The sequence below is a fragment of the Chiloscyllium punctatum genome, chromosome 9 (assembly GCF_047496795.1).
Source record: "Chiloscyllium punctatum isolate Juve2018m chromosome 9, sChiPun1.3, whole genome shotgun sequence".
Taxonomy (NCBI): domain Eukaryota; kingdom Metazoa; phylum Chordata; class Chondrichthyes; order Orectolobiformes; family Hemiscylliidae; genus Chiloscyllium; species Chiloscyllium punctatum.
Window position 1 is genome coordinate 6,222,881 of NC_092747.1, and position 26,806 is coordinate 6,249,686.

A 26,806-nucleotide genomic window follows, 5' to 3' on the forward strand; every position below is an offset into this window, starting at 1 on the left:
GAATCTTTTGTGTTTCAAATAGATTCCCTCTCATTCTTCAAAACGAACGAGAACTACTCACCCACTCTTCATAAACAGGCCCTCCGTACCTGGTATCATCCCAGTGAACCTTCTCTGGACTGTCCCCAGTGACAGCATATCTTTCCCTAGATAAGGGCCCAAACCTCACAGAATTCCAACAGTGGTCCTTACTTTAGCAAGACCTCATTCACTTCAGGTTAGGCCACTGAATGGTTACAGAGGAACAGCCCGCCTTTTGTCCTTCTTCCAGTTCTCTGAAATAAAGATGTTTTTAGATTAGATTACCTAGTGTGGAAACAGGCCCTTCGGCCCACCAAGTCCACACCGACCCTCCAAAGAGTAACCCATGCAGACCCATTTCCCTCCAACTAATACACCTAACATTTCTTTGCATTTGTATCACCTGATCTCCTGTGAAAACAATAGAGATCTTGCATGGAAGGCAATGGATTGTTACGCCTCAACTGAAGGACTGTGTTCATTATGAAAGATGTGAGCTTTGGAGACAGTACAGAAGTTTACAAAAATGAGAAACTTCAAACTTTTTCACCACGGGATGAGAGAGTTGTTCGCTTGGCCAGCATTTATTGCACAATTCTTATCAACCTGTGAGCGTTAAGAGTCAACCACATTGTGGGTCTGGAGTTACATGTAGGCCAGATCAACTTAGGATACCAGTGAACCAGATTGGTTCTTGTGAAAATCAACAATGGTTTCTTGGTCATTGTTAGACTTAATTCGAGATGTCTATTGAATTCAAATTCCATCATCTGCCGCGAGAGAGTGGGAGGAATGAAAATTAGGGGTGGGGGAGGAATGGGAAGGAGTGAAAATTAGGGGTGGGGGAGGATGAGGGGGGAATAGGGGATTGGTGGAGAGGCAATTGGAAATGGTTGGAGAGGAAAGGGATGGGAGATGATGGGAGAAGAAGGATTGGAGGGGATGGGGAGGAAAGGATGGGGGATGGGGAGGAAAGGATGGGGGATGGGGAGGAAAGGATGGGAGACGGGGAGGGCATAAGAATGGGTGGGTCGGTAGAAGGGAATGGGGAAGGGAGGGAAAGTGGGGGTGAGGAGGTGGGGAAGGGGAGAAGGTTCTGGGGACCGCAGGAAAGAGGTGATGGGGAGATAGGGAGAAATGGGGGGGGGAAGAAGGAAATAGAATGGAAGGACATGGGGGAACAGGGAGAATGGTGTGAAATTGGGAGACAGGGAGACAGGCCATCGGACAAGAGGGATGGGGAGGGAGAATGTAAGGAAGGGGGAGTGGGAGGAGCATGGGCGGGGCCAACATCCGGCAAGGGGCGGGACCAACGTCCGGCAAGGGGCGGGACCATAGGTGAGGTGATGGGACAGGGGCGGGGCCGGGGGTAGGCGGGGCTAGAGGCCCCCGGAGGAGGCGGGTCCGGAGGGGGAGGCGGGGCCAACGACTGATAGGGGCGGGGCCATAGGTTAGGTGATCGACCAGGGGCCAGACGAGTGGCGGGGCGGGGCGGGGCGGGGCCAGGGGACAGGCGAGGGGCGGAGCCAGACGATGGGCGGGACCAGGGGCGGGGCGGGGGCCAGGGGAGGGAGGGGTAGGGCCGTGGGAGGGGCGGGGGTAGGGCCGTGGGAGGGGCGGGGCCAGGGGCGGGAGGGGTGGGGCCGTGGGAGGGGCGGGGCCAGGGGTGGGAGGTGCGGGGCCAGGCGAGGGGCGGAGCCAGACGATGGGCGGGACCAGGGGCGGGGCGGGGCCAGGGGAGTGAGAGGTGGGGCCGTGGGAGAGGTGGGGCCGTGGGAGAGGCGGGGCCAGGGGTGGGAGAGGCGGGGCCAGGGGCGGGAGAGGCGGGGCCGTGGGTGGGGCGGGGAGGGTGGGGGAGGGGCGGGGCCAGGGACCAGGCTGCCGACGGAAGCCGCTGAGGGCCCAGAAGCGGTTTCCCGGGAGTTGCTGAGTGGTTTTGGGGTTTCTCGTTGCTCTGTCTCCCGCCTCCCGCCTCCCTCGGCCATGGCGGCGCACCTCAAGAAGCGGGTGTACGAGGAGTTCACCAAAGTGGTTCAGGTCTGGCGGCTTTCCTTTACTGTGCCCTGCTTCCCCCCTCCCCCAGTCCCCCGCTCGGCTCCATCTCCCTCCCGCCGCGGCCCTCAGGAAAACGGCGTCTCGCTCAGGCTTGAGGCCTAACCTCAGGCCCCTTTTAGACAAATTGTTTTAATGTGGGACGTGGATATTTGTTCAGCAGCAACCTCTGATAACCGTACAACTTTCAGCTTGAAGCTTTAGGTCGATTTGACAACTTTTCTTAAAAATGACCTTTTTTTGCAAGAGGTTTAAAGTTACTGTTTTGAGAGCTTTGAAAATGTTTCACTGTGGAAAATAGATATTTGCTCAAAAAGTTAATCAGCGGTTGGAATATAATTTAAGCGTGCAGATCTTCCACAGTATTGATGTGATGTTTTAAAACATTTGCGTCGATTTTATGTTTTTTTTAAACATCATTTGCACTAAAATCACTATCACAAAACCGTTAAGGAGGCCATTCAGCCCATTGTACCTGCACTGGCTCTTTTACCCAGAGCTAATCTCCTGCCTTTTCCCCACATCCCTGTGAACTATTTCCATTCAGTAACTATCCCATGCCCATCTTGAACACCTCAGTTGAACCTGCCTCCACCACATTTCCAGGCGGTGTATTTCCGGACTCTAGCTACTTCTACTTCTAGCTACTTCATGCCTCTAGGATTACAAAGGTGTCATCCACGTATCTGACCCAGAGTTTGGGTTGAAGTTCCTAGAGGCATGGCACTCATCCACAGACTCTATCAACAAACACATTGACCTGGACCCAATATACTGGCCACTACAGCGGACAGCTCGAACTGACAACCGGAAGCGGCAGAGACATTCCACGATAAATGCCGGAGGAAACAGCACAGAAGCGCTTCACAGGATGCTCCCAAGCACTGAGGATGTCACCTAAACAGGGGACGAAACGTTTGCAAGACAAATTCCCAGCTCGGCGAACAGAACCACAACAATTAGTATCTTCCCTATAATGTTGTGCCCACAATGCACCCAATACTCCAGATGAAGTCTAAATAGTGTCTTGTACAAGGTCAACATCACCCTATTACTCTTGTTCCCTATGCCTCCATCAATTGTTACAGTATAACTTATTAAAATTGGTGATTTAAAAAAAATTTGTGCAATATTTCAAAAGTTTGCATCAATGTGAATTTCCATATTTTTGCACATGGTTTGTGGTTACTGATTTGTAAACAATTGAGAACACCTTAACAATCAACTACCAAAGACGAATGTATCTGCACACAAACCCCAACCTTTCCAGAGCTGGTAGGAAGAAGAGACCATTCAGCCTATTAAACCTGTTTGCCATTCAGTTAGACCTTGGTGATCTGTGCACTAACTCCATCTACTCATCTTTGTTACGTACACTTTAATATACCCACGCCCTGCAGAAATCTGTGAATGGAAAGAATTGGGAGTTTTCTTGAGTTCACGATGACCCAAAAAGTAACTTGTTGTTTTTACTTTCCAAATGCTTCCGGAGCTGCTGATTGTTCACAGCCTTTTCTGTTTTTATTTCAGGTTCTAGCATCTGTAGTGTTAACTAAATTTTTTTTATTTTGAAATTTTCTATTTATTCGGAGTCATATCTCATAAGTCTCAGTCTCAGCAGAGTTTTGAGGGCGAAAGGTCTTGATTTTCCCTAGCTTTTGTACAAAGAAGTACTTTGAGTCCACCCCTGAATGCCTGAGCTTTAATTTTAAGTTTATACCACAATGTTCAGCATCATTTGCCACTCCTCCCATACTAAAACTGTCCATATCCATCTGCAGCAAAATCTGCATTGGCATCTGGTCTTGGACTGGTGGATGGCAATTAAAGTTCATGTCATACAGATGCCAGGCAATGATCATCTCCAACAAGAGAGAACCTGACCATTGTCCCTTGGCATTCATTGGCATTCCATCACTCAATACCCCTCAATCAACATCTGGGTGCTACTATTAACCAGAAACTGAAACTTATCCGTTATCTACATTTCACGAGTCAGGCGTATGATAGAATACTTTCCACTTCTCTGGATAAGTGCAGATCCAAAAACATCAAGAAATTCAATACCATCCAGAAAAAAGCCACCTGTTTTATTGTCACGCCAATCACCATCTTCACTTTTCGCACACTCCGCCACCAAGACACAGCAGCAGTAGATAATGTAGTAGATCAACAAGCTGCGCTGCATGGGAAAACCACTACTGCAAATTTTCCTCTAAGCCACACACTTGTAAATGTATACCTTACCTTTACCATGACTGTATTAAAATCTTGGAAGTATACTGTGGGAGTATCTATATGCCAAGTACAGCAGCACTTCAAAAAAGCAGCCGTCCCACATAGAATTTAGGATGGACAATAAATGCTGGCCAAGCCAGCGACATGCACATACGAAGACTGAATGAAAGAAAAACATCTACTCCCATTTTCATTCCCAGTGTCATTCTGCAGAATCTGTGCTGTATCCCCTCCAAGGCCATTAGATCCATACTGAGGATCTGTACTCCCTACTGAATGTAGTGCCCCAGATGAAGTCATAGTTTTCCGTGACCAGCAAGACCCATGAATACTCCCCAAGAACACATGCCATAAATTCTCTTCAGTGGCGAATCCCATAAAATGTGGCTTGATTTTACTGTTACTTGAAATGGTATTGTTTATCTCGGTCTAAGTCCTTCTGTGCTATAAGACTGTAGATTGAAGGTCCACTGAGCGTTGTCCTTATCATCCAGCTGATTTGCTGCAATACCAGTGGGATGCTGCACTGTCAGAAATTCCACAGTTCAAATAACACACTTTAAACTGAGGCTGAATCTGTCTTTTGCAGATTGATGAAAAGAATCCCATGCAATTATTTGTGATAGAGCAAGGAAGTTCTCCCAGTTGGTAAGGCACTTGCCTCAATCAGGAGATTATGAGCTCAAGAGCCATCCTAACCAAGAGCATTTGAACAGAAACTTGGCATTTAACTGTTCCCTCGTACGCTTTTCAAGCAGCCCCGCTACTAGGAAGAATTAACTTGCCAATCAATATGCACCTTCTTCTCATTCCAATGCAAAATGGTTTTTCCCATTGAGATATGGTGCTTTGACCTGATGAGTTCAAAGTTTGTGAGAAGATTTGTAGCTCGGGTGCTCGTTGTTGTGGTTCTGTTCGCCAAGCTGGGAATTTGTGTTGCAGACGTTTCGTCCCCTGTCTAGGTGACATCCTCAGTGTTTGGGAGCCTCCTGTGAAGCACTTCTGTGATCTTTCCTCCGGCATTTGTAGTGGTTTATCTCTGCCGATTCCGGTTGTCAGTTCCAGCTGTCCGCTGCAGTGGCCGGTATATTGGGTCCAGATCGATGTGCTTATTGATTGAATCTGTGGATGAGTGCCATGCCTCTAGGAATTCCCTGGCTGTTCTCTGTTTGGCTTGTCCTATAATAGTAGTGTTGCCCCAGTCGAATTCATGTTGCTTGTCATCTGCGTGTGTGGCTACTAAGGATAGCTGGTCGTGCAAAACCAATGTAGTGTACAAAATCCCATGCAAGGATTGTACAAAACACTACATAAGACAAACAGGAAGACAGCTAATGATCCACATCCATGAACACCAGCTAGCCACGAAACGACCCGACCAGCTATCCTTAGTAGCCACACACGCAGATGAGTGTAAGATGAGAAGGGTTGACAGCATATTTCTTTTTCTCAGTGATATTAAAGCAACTTGATACTTTAGTATCAGCAGCATATACTGTTAATGTGCTGTTGATGGTGTGATTGTGTATAAGCGGTGTATATAATCATGGGGGGGGGGGGGGCATGAATGGAAGGATAGGAAACTGCTGTTCCCCTTTTTGAAAAAACTTACTCCTCCATACCCTATAAGCTTTTTCAGTCACTGCTAAACCAGTGTCTTTGTTTCTTATTTTTACAACTGCTGACTGATCCACAATGTCAGTCTTTTACCCAGGCTGTAGGAGCAGAGCTGAGATCTCAGACGATTGTTGGGCTGAAGGAGGTTGCAGTGATGGTGGGTGCAATTGCCCATTGGCAATATAGGTCTTACCTGCTGATTGGAAAGCCAGTAACAGGGCAGTCATTTAAGAAAGATCCACCAGATGTGCTGCAATTCTGAGAATACTGGCAGGTCTTCCTCTAAAATTAGGCCCCAGGACTCAAGAAGTCCTGTCTGCCAGGAGCTGGCTGACCACTCAGAGCCTGCAGTTTCATTTGTTTCATCCAGAGGTCTAGGTTAATGCTCTGGGAGCATGGCTTCAAATCTCATAACAATAACAGGTCTGATTTTGACCTCTGTTATGATGAAACTGCTGTCAGTTGTTGTTGTTGTAACAACTCAACTGGTTTACTGATGTCCTTTAGTGAAAGAAATCTGCCATCCTTGCTTGATCTAGGCTACAAGAGTTCAGACCCACAGCAATGTGGTTGACTCTTAACAGCCTCTGAAATGGTCAAGCGAGCAACTCAGCTCAAGGGCAATTAGATAAATGCTAAATGCATTTCAATTTGGTTCTGAAATTAGCAAAAGTCGTTTTTTCATTTGTGTCTAAGATAATGGGCAGAAGTACATGAGCTGAAATTTGGAAATAATTTTACATCTTGAATTCTGTAATCCAGGCTGCACTGTCTCTGTGAACAGTGGAAACAGATTTAGTACTAACTTTTTTTTTGCTTTTTCTTTTATGCCTCGATGGGAGGTCAGTGTTGCTGTTAGGGATGGTCCAGTGTCAGTGAGGGAATGGTGATATACTTCCCAGTGGGGATTGTGAATAACTTGGAGAGCAATTTTCAAAAGGAAATTGGATAAATTAATTGCAGGATTGTTGGGAGTGAGCAGGGAGTTGAACTATTTGGATAGCTATTCAGAGGGCTGATATAAGCCTGATGGAATGAATGTGTTGTCCAGTTTTGTTGGGCCACAGTAATGATACAAGCTGAACTGGTTGGGTTCCTTATGTTAGAACGATTGTAGAGTTTATTGGATTGATTTTCTTCATTTTTATTTCTCTCTCCAAATGTAGCAACAATCCCATGAAGAGATTCCGGCTAAGAAACTCCGACTGACGAAACCCAGTAAATCGGCTGCCCTCCACATTGACTTGTGCAAATCCACAAATCCCACCGAAGCTCTCCAGTACCTGCTGCAGTTTGCCAAGAAGCCAGTGGAAGCAGAGAGTGTGGAGGGAGTTGTTCGCATTCTCCTGGATCATTACTATAAGGTGTGGTCACCACCACTCTACGCTATCTGTATTCAGAGTCATAGAGATGTAGAGCACGGAAACAAACCATTTGGTCCAAACTGTCCATGCAAACCAGATATCCCAACCTAATCTAGTCCCAGTTGCCAGCACCCGGCCTATATCCCTCCAAACCCTTCCTATTCATATACCCATCCAGATGCCTTTTAAATGTTGCTCTAGCAGCTCATTCCATACACACACCACTCTCTGCATGACAAAGTTGCCCCTTAGGCTTCTTTTATAACTTTCTCCTCTCACCCTAAACCTACGCCCCAATCCAGGGAAAATACCTTGTCTATTTACCCTATCCATGCCCTTCATGATTTTATAAATCTCTATAATGTCACCGCTCCAGGGAAAACAGCCCAGCCTATTCAACCTGTCCCGATAGTTCAAATCCTCCAACACCAGCAACATCCTTGTAAATCTTTTCTGAACCCTTTCAAATTTCACAACATCCTTCCGATAGGAAGGAGACCAGAATTGCACACAGTATTCCAAAAGTGGCCTCACCAACGTCCTGTAAAGCTGCAACATGACTACCCAACTCCTCTCTTCAATACACTGACCAATAAAGGAAAGCATACCAAATGCCGCCTTCACTATCCTATCTACCTGCGACTCTACTTTAAAGGAGGTATGAAGCTGCACTCCAAGGTCTCTTTGTTAGATTGTAAGACCATAAGATATAGAAGCGAAAGTAAGGCCATTCGGCCCATCAAGTCCACTCTGACATTTGATCTTGGCTGATGGACATTTCAACTCCACTTACCTGCACTCTCCTCGTAGCCCTTAATTCCTTGCGAGATCAAGAATTTATCAATCTCTGCCTTGAAGATGCTGAACGTCTCGGCCTCCACTGCACTTCGTGGCAATGAATTCCACAGGCCCACCACCCTCCGGCTGAAGACATGTCTCCTCATTTCCGTTCGAAATTGACCCCCTCTAATTCTAAGGCTGTGTCCACGGGTCCTAGTCTCCCTGCCTATTGGAAACAACTTCCCAGCATTCACTCTTTCTAAGCCATGCATTATCTTGTACATTTCTATTAGATCTCCCCTCAACCTTCTAAACTCTAATGAATACAATCCCAGGATCCTCAGCCATTCATCGTATGTTAGGCCTACCATTCCAGAGATCATCCATGTGAATCTCCACTGGACACGCTATAGTGCCAGTATGTCCTTCCTGAGGTGTGGGGCCCAAAATTGAACACCGTATTCTAAATGGGGCCTAACTAAAGCTTTATAAAGTCTCAGAAGCGCATTGCTGCATTTATATTCCAACCCTCTGGAGATAAATGACAATATTACATTCGCTTTCTTAATCATGGACTCAACCTGCAAGTTAACCTTTAGAGAATCCTGGACTAGCACTTCCAGATCCCTTTGTACTTTGGCTTTATGAATTTTTTTGCCGTTTAGAAAATAGTCCATGCCGGCGTTCTTTTTTCCAACATGCAAGAGCGCTCATTTGTTCACATTGAATTTCATCAGTATTTCCTGGACCACTCTCCTAAACCGTCTGAATCTTTCTGCAGCCTCTCCACCACCTCAGTACTATCTGCCTGTCCATCTAACTTCGTATCATCAGCAAACTTCGCCAGAATGGCCCTAATCCCTTCATCCAAATCATTAATATATAAAGTGAGCAGCTGTGGCCCCAAAACAGCCCTGCAGGACTCCACCATCACCGGATGCCATTCTGCGATAGAACCTTTACTTCTAACCCTCTGTTCAGCAACACTCCGTAAGACCTTACCATTAAATGTATGAGTCCTGCTAAAGTGCAGCACCTTGCATTTATCTAAATTCAACTCCATCTGCCACTCCTCAGCCCATTGGCTCATCTGATCAAGATCCTGTTGTAATCTGGGGTAACCTTCTTCACTGTCATCTGCAAATTTATTAACTATACCTCCTAAGTTCACATCCAAGTCATTTATATAAATGACAAAAAGTAGAGGACCCAGCACCGATTCTTGTGGCACTCCACTGGTCACAGGCCTCGAGTCTGAAAAACAACCCTCCACCACCACCCTCTGTCTTCTACCTTTGAGCCAGTTCTGTATCCAAATGGCTAGATCTCCCTGTATTCCATGAGATCTAACCTTGCTAACCAGTCTCCCATGGGGAACCTTGTCGAATGCCTTACTGATGTTCATATAGATCACATCCACCGCTCTGCCCTCATCAATCTTCTTTGTTGCTTCTTCAAAAAACTCAGTCAAGGTCGTGATTTCCCACACACAAAGCCATGTTGACTATCCCTAATCAGTCCTTGCCTTTCCAAATAAGTGTAAGTCTTGTCCCTCAGGATTCCCTCCAATAATGAACAATCTTCTGTAGCCAGGCAGCTAGTTGCTTTTTTTTGCATCAAGTCCTATTTACCCATGCTGACTTACATTTGTTCCCGTTCCAGCAGTCCTCCATTTTAAAATTCACAGCTTTATGTTCAGATCCCACTTAGGCCTGACCTCGTTCCTACTGTATTTTTTTCAGGCCTAGAACCCTCCTAGACTTCATTATTCTTCAATTCTGGCATCTGAAATATTGATATTTTCATCACTCCACCATTGATGGTTACCATTCAGTTGCCTGAGTCCAAAACTCTGGAACTGGATCCACAAACATCAACTCCCTCCGTTCTGATGCTCAGTAGCAGCATGTGGACCACTGACAAGATGCACTGCAGAAATGCACCGAAGCTCTCTAAACAGTACCTTTCAAATCCATGATCACTTTCATCTGGAAAGACAAGGGCTGCAGGTACATGGGAACACTACCACCTGTAGGTTCCCCTCCAAGCAGTGTGGTTGACTTTTAATTGCCCTTTGAAATGACATACCAAGGTACACAGTTTGGGAGCAATTAGGAACTGCAACAAATTATGACATTACCAGTGACACCCACACGCCATGGAAGAATTATTTTTTTCAAAAGTAGGTCAGGAAGCTGGAGTTGAATGTGAATGCTTAGCAATGATCTCCTTTCCATGTCTCGGCATCAGATTTTGGTAGATAACCCTCCAGTGTAGCAGGCTGTGGGCATGCATGTTTGTTTATTGACCTCTGTGTTTCCATTGCAGGAAAACGAGAGCTCGGTTAGGCTGAAGATTGCTTCTTTGATTGGATTGTTGTCAAAAACACCAGGCTTTGCTGCTGACTGTATCATAGACGATGTCATCGTTGCTCTCAACAATGAAAGTAAGTCTTGAAAGCAGCTTATTAGTGAACACTATTACATTTTAAACTAAAATATCCAAAAGATGATCTTTATTTAATATGTTACTTTTTAATACTTTTGAAGGATGTAGGTATTGTGATCAAGGGGCATAGATTTGAGGTAAGGGACAGGAGATGTGAGGGAAAAACATTTTAGCCCAGAGGGAGGTGGGAATCCAGGACTTACTGTCTGTAAGGGTGGTAGAAGCAGAAATCCTCATAACATTTAAGGAGTGTTATTTTTATTCATTTATGCGATGAAGGTGTCACTAACAAGACCGGTATTTATTACTGACTCCTAAATGCTATGTTGAAGGTGGTGATGAGCCATCACCTTAAGCAACTGCAGTCCATTTGGTGGCAATACCCCCACAGGGCTGTTGTGGAGGGAATGACGGGATTCTTACCCAACAATAATGATAACTCCCTAATCTCAGTGTATTTCCAAATGAGGATGACATCTGGCCTGGAGGGCTCATTACAGGTTGTAGTAGAAACATAGGAAATAGGAAAAAAAGTGAGCAATTTTGACTATTGCGCTTGTTCCATTGTTCAATATGATTGTGGCTGATTCCCCATCTCATTGCCAACTTCCTGCCTTCTCCATACCTCTTGACAGCTTTATCCCCTCAAAATGTATTTGTTTCTTCAGTATCTTCAGTGGCTTGGCTTAAGTGGCTTGACTCCTGCTATATGTTTCAGGGTATTTCACCTGAGTGAAGAAATTTCTCTTTTCATTCGAAGTGGTTCACCCTGTATCCTGAGACCATGACTTTGTCCTAGACCTCCCACCCAGAGGGAACATCATCCCTGCATCTGATCTGTTCAGCCCTATCAAAATTTTATACTTTTCAATGAAATCCCCTCTCATTCTTCTACACTGCGATGAGTTCAGATTCAGTTGACCCAGACTCTTCTCATGAAAATGCTGCCATCCAAGAATCTGATGAGTGAGATGGCGGCGGAGCAGGGCTCCTGAGCATGGAGCTCGTCCACTTGATCTGCTTTTCTGTTTGTTTCTTTTTTCTGTTCTCTCTTTTCCCTTACTTACCTCTTGTCCTGAGCTTGGAAGGCAGCGAGAGATCCAGCACAGACTGATAGCGGTGAGCTCTTACTTACTTTCCTTGGCGAGCATGGGATCTGGCAACTGAATTGGCGGCTGCTAGGTGAGTGGAGATTACCTCAGCGATACAGGCCTAGCAGCATAAAATGGCACCCGAGGGTTGGTGATTTCATCGTTGGTGTTTGGGACAACCGGCGGTGAAGCTGTGGTGGAAGGACATCACAGCAACCTCAACGAGGTGGGCCCAATGACAAAAGGTGCACTTTGACGTTGGTGGGTCCAGTGCAGGTGATGATGAGGTGGCAGCGGAGGAGAATCGGCTCATTAGCGAGAGGTTGAACCTGGAGAATGGCAACTTTGGTGTTGGTTGTGTCTGCTGTAGACAGTGAGGAGAGGTGGCAGTGCAGGCTGACTCAGGACTGATGGATTCTATTTAAGCTGTAAGTTGCAACAACACTTAAAAGCTTTTCACTGTATTTTGCTGTTTTTCTCGCACTGTAAAATGCATATGACAATAAAATCAATTCATTGAAAATCGCTCAGTTATTCACTGTACCCTTTCTATGGCATGCGCATCTTCTCTTGGGCAAAGAAGCCAGAATTGCAGGCAGTGCACCAGGTGTGATCTTACCAAGGTCCTGGACAGCTTCAGGAGGATATCCTTGCTCCCGTACTTGAATTCTCTTGCAGTGGAGGCCAAGTGCTAATGCCTTTCTAACTGCTTGCTATGTTCTCATGTAGCTGTTGCCTTTGTTCTTCTAAGTCGTTGAGCTTGCAAGTTTGGAAGGTGCTATCTTAGGACCCTCTGAGTTGAAGTGCATTTTCTAAATAGTATGCACTGCTGCCACCTGTGTGTCAGTGATGGAGAGTGTGAATGTTGAAAATGTTGGATGAGATGTAGATCAAGCAAGCTGCTTTGTCCTGGATAGCTTTGAGCTTCTTGTGTTGGTGGAGCTGCAGCCATCCAGACAAGTGAAGAGTATTCCATTACATCGCTGATTTGTGCTTTGTAGATGCTAATGCAATTGTGAATGTAGATTGCCAGTCTTACGGGATATTTCTTTTTAGACGTGCTATCTTGTTGCAGAGTCTCACCATGTTCTTGCACAGTTACTGGACACTATTCTGGTGATTGGCCTTCAGCTTCAGGACAATCTGCCTCTCAGCTTCCGGTTGGTTGAGATTGGATGTAAGGTAAGAATGGGTTAATTTATTTTTATTCTTTCATGTATTATGGGAATCACCTGCAAGACCAGCATTTGTTAGCCACCCCTAAGTCCTCAACTTTTCTGTAGCTGTTTGGTGCAGCTAAATGGCTTTTTCAGCCATTTCAGACTGCACTTTGTTGGACTAGAGTCGCATGTAGTCTAGACCAGGTAGGGAGACAGCAGACTCCCTTCACTAAAGAATACCAGTGAAGCTGGTGGACTTGTACAACAATCAATGATTGTTTCGTGGCCATTGTTACTGAGACCATTCCAACGTATTGATTTAATTTATTGTTTGAATGTCAATTCCTCCAGTTGCCAGGATGAAATTTGAATGCATCTCATCTGAACATTGTCCTGGGCCTCTGGATAACTGGCCACCATTTCCTCTTTAACAGGTCTCTTTATTTTTAATTGCAAGTAAGGGCAGCGAAACAACAGAGGAAATTATTTCTTATGGGTTACCTCTGAAAATATTTTGGGAACAGGAAAATCTCATTAACTCCACCCATCTTAAACTCCATTCACCTGCACTTCTATCACAGCTTCAATGTCATAAAATGTCTCATGGCACTTCACTGGAGCATTATCAAACAAAATATGATGCCCAGCCACACAAGGAGATGTTCAGAAAACTGAACAACTGTGTGATCAAAAGTGAAGGCTTCAAACAGCATCCTAAAGGACGAGAGAGAAGTGGAAAGGTTTGAGAGAAAATTTCATAAATACAGTCCATTTGGTTGAAGCCAAGGTTGCCAGTGATGGAGCGATTTAAAATTGAAGGTACACAAAAGGCCAGAATTAGATGGGTCCATAGATTTCAGTGGGCTGAGAGACTGAAAGATTTACTGAGGAAGAGAGACCAGGTTTACTCAAGCTTCAGTCTCTTGTGTTCTTATCTTGGCCAAAGTTGAAGCATTTCCTGCCCAGTGTTCTGATCAATAGTCACCCCTCAACCAACAAAGTAAATTATCTGGTGATTGCTGTTTGTGTGAGTTGTTGTGCATGGATACCACAATTCCTAAGCTGCAGCATTCAAAAATTGCCTCTTTGGCTGTAAAGCATCTTGGAACATCCTACAGTTAAGCAAGATGTTATATAAATGAAAGCCTTTCTACCTTTACCTTATGTGTGACTCTAAGGATTTTTCTTTTCCATACTCAGCACTTAGCAGACACCTCACACATGGTGCGGAATAAATGCTTGCAGCTAATCGGTTGCCTGGGTTCTCTGGATAAGCTGGTGACGAAGGAGCTGGAAAACCTTGCTGCCAGAGATGTGCAGAAAATCATTAGCGACTCCTTCACTGACCAGGATCCCCGTGTACGAACAGCAGCAATGAAAGCCATGGTGAGTTTGGATTAATGCCTGTGGCCTATCCAGTAGGTATTCCCATCAGATTAGCGCACAGGAGGTTGTGGGTTCAAATTCACTAAGGAGACTTGAGCACGCAATCTAGACTGGTACTCCCAGTGCGGTACTTAGGGAGTGCTGCTTTATTAAAAGAGCTGTCTCTTGACAAAACATTAAATTAGCACCCTTCTGAATTTTCCAGATGATGTAAAAGAACTCTTGGCAATATTTACACAAAGGACCAAGTTTCTCTCCTGTGTCTTAACCAATAATTATCATAAAATTTAACATCATTCAAAATTCATAATTCAGTCATTATCACCTTGCTGTTTGTGGGTTTTTGATGTGTGTGTAAAAGAAAAAAAGGCTGCATTTCCAACATCACAACAGTGACTATGCTTCAAAAACAACACTATGTTGACTGACGTCCAGTGATTATGGAAGATGCTATATGTTGTGGTTCTGTGTGCCGAGCTGGAAATTTGTGTTGCAGATATTTAGTCCACTGTCTAGGTGACATCCTCAGTGCTTGGGATCCTCCTGTGAAGCGCTTCTGTGATCTTTCCTCCAGCATTTGTAGTGGTTTATCTCTGCCGCTTCCGGTTGTCAGTTCCAGCTGTCCGTTGCAGTGGTCGGTATATTGGGTCCAGGTCGATGTGCTTATTGATTGAATCTGTGGATGAGTGCCATGCCTCTAGGAATTCCCTGGCTGTTCCCAGAACCACAACAACGAGCCACCCGAGCTACAAATCTTCTCACAAACTTTGAAGATGCTATATGTGATCCAATCATTTTTTACTATGATATCAGACAACAGCTTGCTTTTATCAGTTTAATGTAGGAAAGTATCCCAAAATTCTTCACAGGACCATGAGTCAGGCAGAGTGTGGCATTGAGCCATGTAAGGATATATTATAATAGGTGATCGAAAGCCTCATCAGAGGCTGATGTTTAAGGAGTGTTTTAAAAGGAGCAGTGAAAAGCAGAAGGGTTCAGGAAAGGAGTTCTGTATCTCAAGGCCGAGATAACTGGTTGAGGTTGGGGAAATGCAAAAGATTAGAGTTCACAGCATAGACCATTGAATTCCAAAGGTGTCTGAGGAGCTTTCGGATTATTTTGTTTTATTTCTTCATGCGTTGTGGGCATTGCAGGCAAGGCCAGCACTTGTTGCTCATCCTTGAAACAAGTGGATTCCTAAGCCATTTCAGAGGGCAGTTAAAAGTCATTACATTGGATCTGGAGTCCTAAGTAACTCAGACTAGGAAAGCTTGGCAGATTTTCTTCCCTAAAGTATATTAGTGAACAAGATAGGCTGATATTACAATCAGTGATAGTTTGATGATTTCCCTCGGCAGGCCAGCTTTCAATGCCAGATTTTTAAAGTTGAATTTAAATTCCATCTGGAATAGTGGAGCATCTAAATACAACAAGGACCTTGCTGGAAATATAGAGCTTTAGTGGATAGAGAAGCAGGAAATATTGGAAATCCAGTTTTGAAGAAGAGTCCTATTGGGCTCGGATGTTTCTCAGATTCTTTCAAATCTTCAGCATCTCACAGAATTTTGCTTTATATAAATATACACCCCTATCATTCAATAGCACTTTATTTTGCTGCAGCTGATCCTCTGTTGTGGTCCTTAAAGCTGCCTCATTGTCACTGCACTGGCGATCCTTGTTTGCCATGAGATTGTTTTCTCTGACTTGTTATGGACTAGGCCAGACCACTCAAAGCATTCTTACGCAGGCAGCCCTAGACCATAACTTTGCAACTTGTTTCGGTAAGTGTACAGTCAAAATTACCTGGAGTAAGATAGCTAGGTAGACTACTAGATTTTAAAACGGGCAAAAATTTATTCACAAAGTAACACAATGAAAGATAAAAAATAGAATAAAGAACCCCAACACAACTCAACCTATCCAGCTAGACTTAATTATGCTGTTCCGAATATACACAACAGTCCCAATAGGCAAACTCTCTTTAGAACACAGTATAAATGGAACACGTGCTGACAGGTTGAAGTTGAAGAGAGAGTTTCCACACAGCTCCCTGTTGAACTTCCCAGTTCAAGACTGAACTAAAGCCGCTCAACTCAACTCTTCTAGAGAGCTGATCACACCCCTCTCTTTATACAGGTCACTTCTAAAGCATTACCATTTTGTCCTGCAGTCTCATCTGTTTACATATAAACAAAAGGCCTCTCAAAATCCTTTTCACCTCTGTACTAAACCAGACTGATCAGAGCCTGGCCCAGTTTATTGTCTATCTGAGAAAAATCAAGTTCACATGTCTCTTTGAGCCAGGGAACAGCTTTTGGGGGGAGAAAAGGGAGTTGCTTTGTGACTGACTAACCACACATACACAACATTTAAATTCAGAAGGATGAGAGTAGGATCATGTTGAGCGGCACAGTGGTCAGTGGTTCGTACTGTTGTCTCTTAGCACTAGGGGCCTGAGCTCGACTCCTGCCTTGGGCGACTGTGTGGAATTTGCACATTCTTCCCGTGTCTACGTGGGATTCCTCTGGGTGTTCTGGTTTCTTGCCACAGTCCAAAGGTGTGCAAATTAGCTGGATTGACCATGCTCAATTGCCCCGTGGTGTCCAGGGATGTGGAGGTTAGATGTGTTAGCTGTGGGAAATATAGGGTAGGGTGATGGGTGATGCTCTTCGGAGGGTCGGTGTGGACTTGTTGGGCAATATGACCTGTTTCCACACTGTAGAGGTTCTACATGATTGCCACATAGCATACAACAGCAAAATAAGTCAATAAACAAAGTATTAATTGTGGCTTAGAAAATCTGGGTTGTTTGTGTTTTATTTAGGGACACAGTAGATAGGAGCAGGCCACTGGCCCCTCAAGCCTATTCCAACATTTGACTAGATCACAACTGGTTTTCAACCTAACATCACTTTCCCACATTATCCCATATCCTTTGATATCTTTAATATCCATAAATCTATAGATTTATTATATTGATCTGTCATTAGTGGACCTAGTGTTTGATATGAGATTTGATTAATTGAATCACCACTGTGCTGCTATCTTACCCCAGCTACTGCATTTGTTACATTACAGCAGTTTGAAAAGTATTGCTATATTGGATGTGATGTGCTTTACGATGACCCGAAATTGACATAGGTCTCTTATGCAAGTTTAAAGTCAACAGCCAGGGTGGGTAGCAAGTCTGTGATAACACTGTTCATCTGCAGGGTCACTGGTCAGTCTGCCTTCTCTTCTGTCGATAGGTAAGACAGGCCTTAACATGGTAGTTACAGTGCAGCTGTGAGCTGTTCGTCGGGCTACTCTGCTGAGAATAAGCGCATTTTCTTTTGTGCTTTATCCTAGTTGCAGTTGCATGAGCGGGGAATGAAGTTGCAGCAGATCATCTACTGTCAGGTAAGCACACACAAAAGCATCAAAGAGAGGGTGCAGAAAGGATTTATTGGAAGGCTTGAGGGCACTCTGTGGAGGCTCTGTAGAATGTGGATCATTCTCCTTGGTGCAGAGAGCATTGAAGGGAATTTGCTAGAGGTTTTCTTGAGGGGCTTTAACAGAATAATAATATACAAACGTAAGGATTAGGTGCAGGAGTAGGCTATTTAGCCCCTGAAACTTTTAAAGTAGTCATGACTGACCTAATTGTAACCCCTTCCCCATAATCCCATTGACTCCCTATAATATCTGGATCATGTACAGTTTTGGTCTCCTTATTTAAGAATGGATGTAAATGTGTTGGAGGGGATTCAGAGGAGCTTTACTAGATTGGGGTCGGTTATCTCAGTTAGCTAGACAGCTGGTTTAAGTTACAGAATGATGCCAACAGTTTGGGTTCAGGTCCTGTACTGGGTGAGGTTACCTGAAAGTTCAATCTTCTCAACTCCACCCCTTGCCTGAGACATGGTGTCTTTTGGGTTAAACTCACCAGCAGTCCTTCCCCCTTTCCCCACACTTTGATTGATGTATATAAAATTCTAGATAGTCTTGACAAAATGGATGTGGAAAGGATGATTACCTTCTGAGTGAGTCCAAGAGCGGGAGATGCTGTTGGGAAATGTTTTCTTTTGAGGGCTGAGTGACCTGAAACACACTGTCTCAGAAGGTGTGGAGGTGGGTTCATTGAATACTTTTAAGGTGAACGTAGATAAATTTTCGTTTTAGAGTAATGAATCAGAATTTATTGGAGGTTGATGGAAATGTAAAATTCTGTAGGTAACCAGATCAGCCATAATCCTACTAAATGGTGGGACAGGCTTCAAAAGGTGAATGACCTATTTCATCTCCTAAATCATAGGTTCATAACCTTTCAGATTCGTGCTTTCCAAGAATTTATCCACCCCTACCTTAAATTTATTTAAGCACTCTGCTTCCAGCACTTTGAGGAAGAGAATTCCAAAAGCTCATGACCCTCTTAAGAGAACAATTTTGTCTTGCTTGTCTAAAACAGGCAAGCCAGTGTTTTTTATTGAACAGTGACCCCCTAGTTCTAAATTCCCCCATAAGGGGAAGTATTGTCTGCAGATCCACCCTGTGAAGACACTTAAGGATATTCAAACTACCTTTTACTCTTTTATATCCCACAGATATAAATCTAACCTGGACAACCCTAACTTGTGTGACAACAGGCTGTTTTGGTACAGTGGTAGTTTCCCAAGCTGTGAAACAGGAGGTCTATGTTCATGTCCCAGAGGTGTGTAATAACATCTCTAAACAAGTTTGATTAAAAATATCTACCTCACAAGACAAATTCCTTGTTGCAGACATTAACATAGTAAATCTTCTCTGAACTGCATTCAATGTAGTTATATATATTTTTAAATCGAGACCAGTACGGTACACAGTACTCCGGATGTGGTTTCACCAATGCCCTGTATAACTTAACCATAATCTTTCTCCTGTTGTATTCGATTTCTCAATAGTTGGGAAATCCCAGTTTCCCATTGCTGAATATCAACAATAACATTCTATTAACTTTGCCAATTACTTGTTATACTTAAATACTAGTCTTTTGTGATTCATAAACTAGGACACCTGGATCCCCCTTATCTCAGATTCTGTAATCTCTCAACATTTAGTTAACATGTTCCTTTTGTATTCTTCCTGCTAAAATGGGCGATTTCATATTTTCCCACATCATACTCAACTTTTCACATCTTTACCTACATTCCTTTGGTCAAGAAGATAGGAGATACCTACAATATCATCATCTTTGGCCATTAGACAATTTGTGTCTGTCTAATTGCATCCCTCTGAGGCATCAACAAAATGTGCTGTTGAACACGAGTGATGCTGACTGCTTTGCTTTGTCTTGTTTCCTTTCACAAAGGCTTGCAAAGCTTTATCAGACGACTATGAGCAAGTGCGCTCTGTGGCTGTGCAGCTAGTGTGGGTCCTCAGTCAGCTATACCCTGACAGGTTGGTGTTACTTCATTAACGCATATCTGAAGGAGATTTAGACTCAACTCTTGAACTGAAATCCCAATGTGATGTTGTCTCATTGATTAAAGGATTGTGGGATGTTGATGGTCAGCAGACAAGAGGTGTACTGTACATCAGACAAAGATATATGTTCCAACTGTAATTGCTGTCGAAGGGGGAAAATGCGAGCTGGGATGGTGGGGCATGGTTGTCGTGTTGGGCCAGAAAACATGCAGTTACAGATCATTCCCTCCTCCAACACCCAAACGTTCTTCCTATTCACCTTGCAATGATGAAAGAACTGGCTACTTAGAAGATGCTTGACTGGGGACAAACTGCGGTTTTTGAGTCTACTCCACAAACAAGGCACCCTCCTTATCCCTAACACCATATGTAATATTTATGTACAAGTGAATGATTAGTGACTGTATGGTTAGTAGGTTTCTTTATTTGCTCTTTGTGGGGTTAATTTGTCGGTGTCTTTTAATGAAAGTGGGTGCTTGGAGTAAAAGGAAGGTTTGTAGGATGTTCTTTCAGTGGCCTGCATGAATTGGTACACAATGTCCCTATCTTCACAAGACTGTCTCCGTTGCTTTAGTATAGTTCCTATTCCATCATCCAATGAGGAAATTCGCCTCGTCGACGATGCATTCGGGAAGGTTTGTCACATGGTGAATGACGGATCCTGGCTAGTGAGAGTACAAGCAGCCAAGCTGTTGGTAGGTTTTATCTTGGTGATTAATTGCTTAGCGCTACTGGATAATAATCATTTGTGTTGAGTTCTGTGCCTGTGCTATACTTAGTTCTTGTGTTATACTCTAACCATGAAAAACAAGGGTTCTGTGGTGGCTCAGTTGAGAGCTCTCTCTCTCTCTCTCTCTGAGTCAGAAAACTGTCAGTGTTAGGTCTCACTCCAGATACTGCCTGACCTGTGTGCTTTTCCAGCACCACACTCTTGACGCTAATCTCTAGCATCTGCAGTCCTCACTTTCGTCTCACTACGGATACTCCCAGTGTTATACTGAAAGAGCGCTGCACTGTCAGCAAATTTTGGATGAGATGTTAAACCGTAGCCCCATTCTGCCCCCTCAGTGGATATAAAAGATCCTGTTTTGGAGGGCAGGTAAGTTTGTGTCCTCTTGGCCAATATTCCCCCCTCAACTAATCATCTAATTAGCACATTGCTGATTGTGGGAGCTTCCTATGCTCAAATTGGTTGCCACATTTCCTACATTAGAATAATATCTGCACTTGGAAGAAAAACTTAACTGTCAAACGTTTTAGACCGTGAGGAATATAAATGGCAGTCTTTTTATTCTTGTATGGGATGTGGCCATTACTGATTGGACCAGCATTTGTTGTCCATCCCTAATTACCCTTCAACTGCATAACAGATGGGTAATCTAAAGGACAGTTAAGAGTCAACCACGTCTATGGTCTGGTCCCACACACACAGGTCAGACCAGGTAAAGGTGACAGATTTCCTTTCTAAAGGAAATTACCAAATGGGTTTGCACAAAAATTGATAGTTTAATGGTCACCATTAATAGGCCTAGCTTTCAATTCCAGATTTATTAATGCATACGGCCAGTTGCCATGGCGATGTTTGAATCCATATCTCAAGAACATCATTAGAACTTCTGGATTGTTCTTTGCTAGAAATTAAATGCTTTTATGCAAAGTCTAGGCATGCACTTTCTGGTTAAAATTTTATTTCAATCAACTACACACCACAAAACTCCCAAGATTCTTCTTTATTTACATTTGAATATAATTAACCAGTTAGTTCACAACCCCTTTATACTTTTTAACTCCTTGGTGCTTAACATTCTATTTGTAGATTGAGATTCTAACGTGGGTTACTTGTGTAGTGACATTAAACACTATGCCTCCATCTCTTCCCTTTTCTCTACAAAGTTTGGGGGATTTTTTTAGATGCAATATAAATGCCTTTTTTTTTGTCTGATAATCATACCCACGACGTTGTTGCTGATGGTTATGTTCTATTCCAGGGATCTATGCACCAAGTCAGTGTTCAGTTTCTGGAACAAACTCTTGATAAGAAATTGATGTCCGATCTGAAGGTATTTTATGTTTCTTTGTATGACTTGTCCAGTAACATATATTACATAATTTGCCTTTTTATTACTGATAAAGGTCCAGTCCTTGTTTTCAAATCTCTCCATGGCCTTGGCCTCTCTCTTTGTAGCCTCCTACAACTTTTGAGATCACAGGGTAGATTGTTGGGCAGTATTGATTTCCATTGCTGAACTGTCGGTGGTTGTGTCTTCGGCTGCTTGAGCTTCCGTAAGATTCAGAATGAACCTTTGCCACCCCATCATCACCTTTTGTTAATGATGGTTATTCAAATCTATCTTTCTGACCTAATGTTCTGTCACCAGTTGTAGCATGAGACTCGGTGTCAGATTCTTTTCCTTAATTACACTTCTGAGTAGAGACCTAAGCTGTTTATTGTATTACCAGTGCTCCATACGTTGTTGTACAGTAATTTCTTCTATAGCACGATAGTCCTGTTCAAGTGCGACCCCGCGCTATATGAGAATTGCCCGATACAAATAGCACTTAAAATGTTGGCAATCTAATCACATTATAGCCGACACTCGTATTAAAAGCTTGCGCTTTAGGAACAGCATCCTGTATTTGTCAATCGCGTTAAAACCAATTCACACTGATGAAATGTGTGTTATAGCAGAACGACCTGTAATTTGTTGAAGTGTTTTTATTTTGTCTAAGATTTTAAACTTGTGGACAAATTAGACACCCCCAGACTGATTTATATTATTACACTTGGCTGCTTTTACCTTGAAACCTGTACTATCTGCCATTTCGGAGGGTAAAGGCAGCAGATTAGATTACATTACAGTGTGGAAACAGGCCGTTCGGCCCAACAAGTCCACACCAACCCGCCGAAGCGCAACCCACCCATACCCCTATATTTACCCCTTACCTAATGTTACAGGCAATTTAGCATGGCCAATTCACCTGAGCTGCACATCTTTGGAATGTGGGAGGAAACCGGAGCACCCGGAGGAAACCCACGCAGACACGGGGAGAATGTGCAAACTCCACACAGACAGTCGCCTGAGGCGGGAATTGAACCCGGGTCTCAGGCGCTGTGAGGCAGCAGTGCTAACCACTGTGCCACCGTGCTGCCCAGATACATAGGAACAACACCACCTGCAAGTTCCCTTCCAAGCCACTCACTCTGTTGACTTGGAAATGTATCACTGTTTCGACAGTGTCGTTGGGGCAGACTGCAATAACTGAGGAAGGCAGCTTGTGACCACCACCTCAAAGCCAGCTGGTGTTGAGCAATGAGTGCTGACTCATCCAGTACCGTCCTCATCCCAAGAAGGAATAAAATAATAAATTGATAGGAAAAGAAAAATCTCAAAACAAATCTTTTATCTGTGCAGTGCTTTGGGCATCCTGAGGAGGTGAAAGGGCAATTCAAATGCACGTGAGTTGGTGTAAGTTTCATTTCATGAGCTTCCAAGATCCTAATCTGTGGCTTTCTGACTTTGTCTCCACCTCCGCACAGAGAAAGCGGAGTGCTCACGAGCGAGCCAAGGAGCTCTACACATCGGGTGAGTTCTCCAGCGGCCGGAAGTGGGGCGATGATGCCCCTAAGGAAGCGGTGGACACCTACACGGTCAACCTGATCAACTCTGGGGCCTGTGGAGCCTTCGTTCATGGGCTGGAGGATGAGATGTATGGTGAGCAGGGACTGATCTTTGTGCTTCCTAAGGTGTCTTTATCATGTGCTGTGCTGAAATAATTGCAAGGCAGCTTTGCTTATCATGTTACGATGTTAATTGAGTATACAAATAGTTAGGGGTGGGGAGGTTTCTAAAACTAAACAAGACACTAATGAGACCACAGTTGGAATATTGTGAATGGTTTTGGGCCCCTTATCTAAAGGAAGATCGTCTGACATTGGAGGCAGTCCACAGAAGGTTCACCAGGTTATATTATGAGAAGTAGTTGAGTAGATTGGGCCTGTTCCTGTTGAAGTTTACAAGAATAAGAAGTGATCTTCTTGAAACATACAAGATTCTGAGAAGACTTGACAGGATAGATGCAGAAAGGTTGATTCCCTTTGTGAGGAGAATTCCAGAGCCTATAATTTCAGTTAAAAATCACATCATAACCTGAGTCCAACACCAGCATCCCCACATCATAATCTAGAGTAAAGGGTCACCTATTTAAAGAAGAATTTCTTCTCTGAGGGTAGTCTGTCTGTAGAATTCTTTACTGCAATGGGTTGGCGTGACTTTTTTTTTATTCATTCACGGGATATCTGCATTTATTGCCTGTTCCTCACTCCCAGAGAGCAGTTAAGAGTTAATCACATTGTCGTGAGTCAGGAGTCACATTTAGGCCAGACCAGGTAAGGATGGCAGTTTCCTTCCCGAAAGGTCATTAGTGTACCATTAATGACTGGGTCATAAATATACTGAAGGCTGAGATAGATCTTTAGTCACTAAGGGAATTGAGAGTTTAGGAAAAAGGCAAGAAAGTGCAGTTCCTCAATTTGTAATTCTCATTATCAGAGAGCGATGCAAAGACTGTATATTTATCAGTTTCTGCCAAGGGCTGGCTCACATGCTAAACCGAAGCACATGTAAAAGATCACATGATCTGGTTAACTTGTGTCTTCCAATTGTGTCACTAAGGATAGTAACTTGGTTACTCATTCATACCCTCTCTGTGGATCTGAGTATGTGTTCATCAGGAATATATTAGATTTGGAGAGTGTTACTGACTGTAATATTTTAACAACGACAAAATCATCCTCTGACGGACATCATTAGAGACATTTTTAAGATTGGAAAAAAAAATTAAGTGATGGAAACTGTGCTACAGTTTTATAAAATTCTATTTAAAGCACTTTTAGAGCAGCTATTCCAAATTCAGGACGCTGCATCTCAGGAAGAATATATTGACCTTGGAATGGGTACAGTAAATTTTCACCAGAATGAGGCCTGGGCTAAAACAGGTTGAACTATGAGAGCAAGGTTCAAAAACTAAAACTCACATTCCCATAGCATTATTAGGGATAAACCTGATTAAGGTGTTAAAGTTATATTTGAGATTCAGCAGGGTAGATAGAAACTGTTTGCTTAGCTGGAAGCTGCAGTCCAGGGCAAGGAGGCAAAGCCTTGTATTAGAGCTGGGTTGTTATTGGTGAGGTCAGGAGGTAGCACTCCCACTGTAATGGAGATGCTGCTCTCGCTCGTTGGTATCTTTAATTGTAATGAGCTGTCTTGAACGCCTCGTTGGCTGCAATGAAACTCACCCTGACAATTCGTGTTATCAAGGACCCCTGTCCATCCCAATATTTTCTAAACCGGTGCAAAAGATCACAGAAACCTGATTTGTGCTTTAATTTTGTTTTGATGGGCCAATCACACTGAACAGTGCCGTCTAGTGAATGCTGTAGATCACCATCTCACTATGACGTTGCATTCTAAGGAAGTGCCTTTTTGTTTTGGAAATCCCTTTCTTTCCTTTTATCAGTGCAGTCCTTGCAACTTCAAAGATATCTATGACATACAACAAGGAATAAGAGTTGGCCATTCAGCTCTTTAATCAATAATTAGGTATGGGCACAATATGCAACACTCACATCCCATGAACCAATAGCCAAGTGCAGCAGGAAGGCTAACAGACAGTAATGTACTGATGACTCAATTCTTTTAGTGATATTCATTGAGAGATAGTAATTGGACTGGATACTCCTTTTCTCCGAGTAGTATTTTTTTGATGTTTTACCTTTTGAGAGAGCAATGAGGCCCTCAATTCATCATTTCATTTAAATGGTGGTGCCTCTGACAACACAATGGGCATTGGTTGCAGTTAGATACTCAAACCTCTGGTGTGGGACTTGGACCTTCTGCTGCTGAAGTGACAGTGTTACCCACTGAGCTCAGCTGATACCTATAGCAAGTATTGTCTATTTTTTTTCAGAATATTTCCACACTCGCAATACATTTTATGAGAGATTTTTTTGTTGCTCTTTGAACCACAGAGGTCCGTAACGCCGCCGTGGAATCGCTCTGTCTGTTGGCTCGGGCTTCGGCATCTTTCGCTGAGAAGTGCCTGGATTTTCTGGTCGACATGTTCAACGATGAAATTGAGGAAGTGCGACTTGGATCAATACATGCTCTGCGTAAAATATCCTGTCACATTCGACTGCGTGAGGATCAGCTGGACACTGTGCTGGCAGTGCTGGAGGTGATTTTTTTTTAGCTTCTGTGTCTTGTAAGTGTCCTCTGCACCCCACACAGTTGCATAAAATGATACAACACATGGGGACCATTGGGACCTCTGTTCTCTGCTAGCTGTCCAGTGAGCTGTACACTTCTTTTTTCCCTTCACCCATGTTTTTCCCATCAAATATTTATCTAATGCTCCTCTGAAAGTTACTGTTGAATCTGCTTTGCTTTTTAAGTAGCGCATCCCAAATCTTCATGATTCAAGGTATTTTTTAAAAATGCATCTTATTGTCACCTCTGAACATTAAACCTTCAGTCTATATCCCCCCTCCAAGTCTCTCTTTCTTCAACATTCCTGAAAACCGACCCCTCTTTAACCGAGTTCCTGTTCCTTTCATCACCTTAATTTGACTGTGCTTCAATTTTTTTATTGAAGATGTGCCTGATGAACATCTTGGGTTATTTTAATTGTTTTAGAAATGCAAAAGAATGGTTTTTTTTAAATGCATTTATGAAACGTGGGTGGGCTAACATTTATGGTCCATTACGGCAAGGTGGCTCAGTGGTTAGCACTGCTGCCTCTCAGCGTCAGGGACCCAGGTTCAATTCCAGCCTCGGGAAACGTTTTCTACACTCCAATGGATACAGTCCCAACCTGTCCAACCTTTCCTCATGAGATGACCCTATCATTCCCAGGAATCCGTTGAGTGAATTACATTTACATCCTTCCTTAAAGAAAAAGACCAAAATAGTGCATAGTATTGCAAATGTAGTCTCACTAGCACTCTACAACTGTAGTAAAATATTGCTACTTTAATCCTATAATATCAATACTTGTGTATTTTAATGTAAAAGGTTCAACTGGTTAATTAGAATCTGTTATCCCTCCCTCATCCAATTGTTCACTCCATTGCTATTTGTATGAATAGATGATGGACTAGACTGTAATTCAGAGTCCCACGCTAATGTCTTCAGGCTATGAGCTCAAATCC

At 43.6% G+C, this 26,806-nt stretch overlaps 1 protein-coding gene across 1 annotated transcript in view; it reads left to right on the forward strand.

Annotated features, from left to right (window-relative positions):
• The first annotated feature begins 1,897 nt into the window (after positions 1-1,897).
• ints4 (integrator complex subunit 4) overlaps positions 1,898-26,806 on the forward strand; it is a 64,077-nt gene continuing 39,168 nt past the window's right edge. Inside the window, exons 1-11 of the mRNA XM_072576788.1 lie at positions 1,898-2,058; positions 7,095-7,292; positions 10,401-10,518; positions 12,687-12,793; positions 13,972-14,157; positions 17,506-17,556; positions 19,484-19,572; positions 20,174-20,294; positions 21,588-21,659; positions 23,138-23,312; positions 25,628-25,833. Of these exons, the coding sequence (XP_072432889.1) occupies positions 2,005-2,058; positions 7,095-7,292; positions 10,401-10,518; positions 12,687-12,793; positions 13,972-14,157; positions 17,506-17,556; positions 19,484-19,572; positions 20,174-20,294; positions 21,588-21,659; positions 23,138-23,312; positions 25,628-25,833 (1,377 nt within the window). The 5' untranslated portion in view covers positions 1,898-2,004. The remainder of the gene's footprint in view (positions 2,059-7,094; positions 7,293-10,400; positions 10,519-12,686; positions 12,794-13,971; positions 14,158-17,505; positions 17,557-19,483; positions 19,573-20,173; positions 20,295-21,587; positions 21,660-23,137; positions 23,313-25,627; positions 25,834-26,806) is intronic.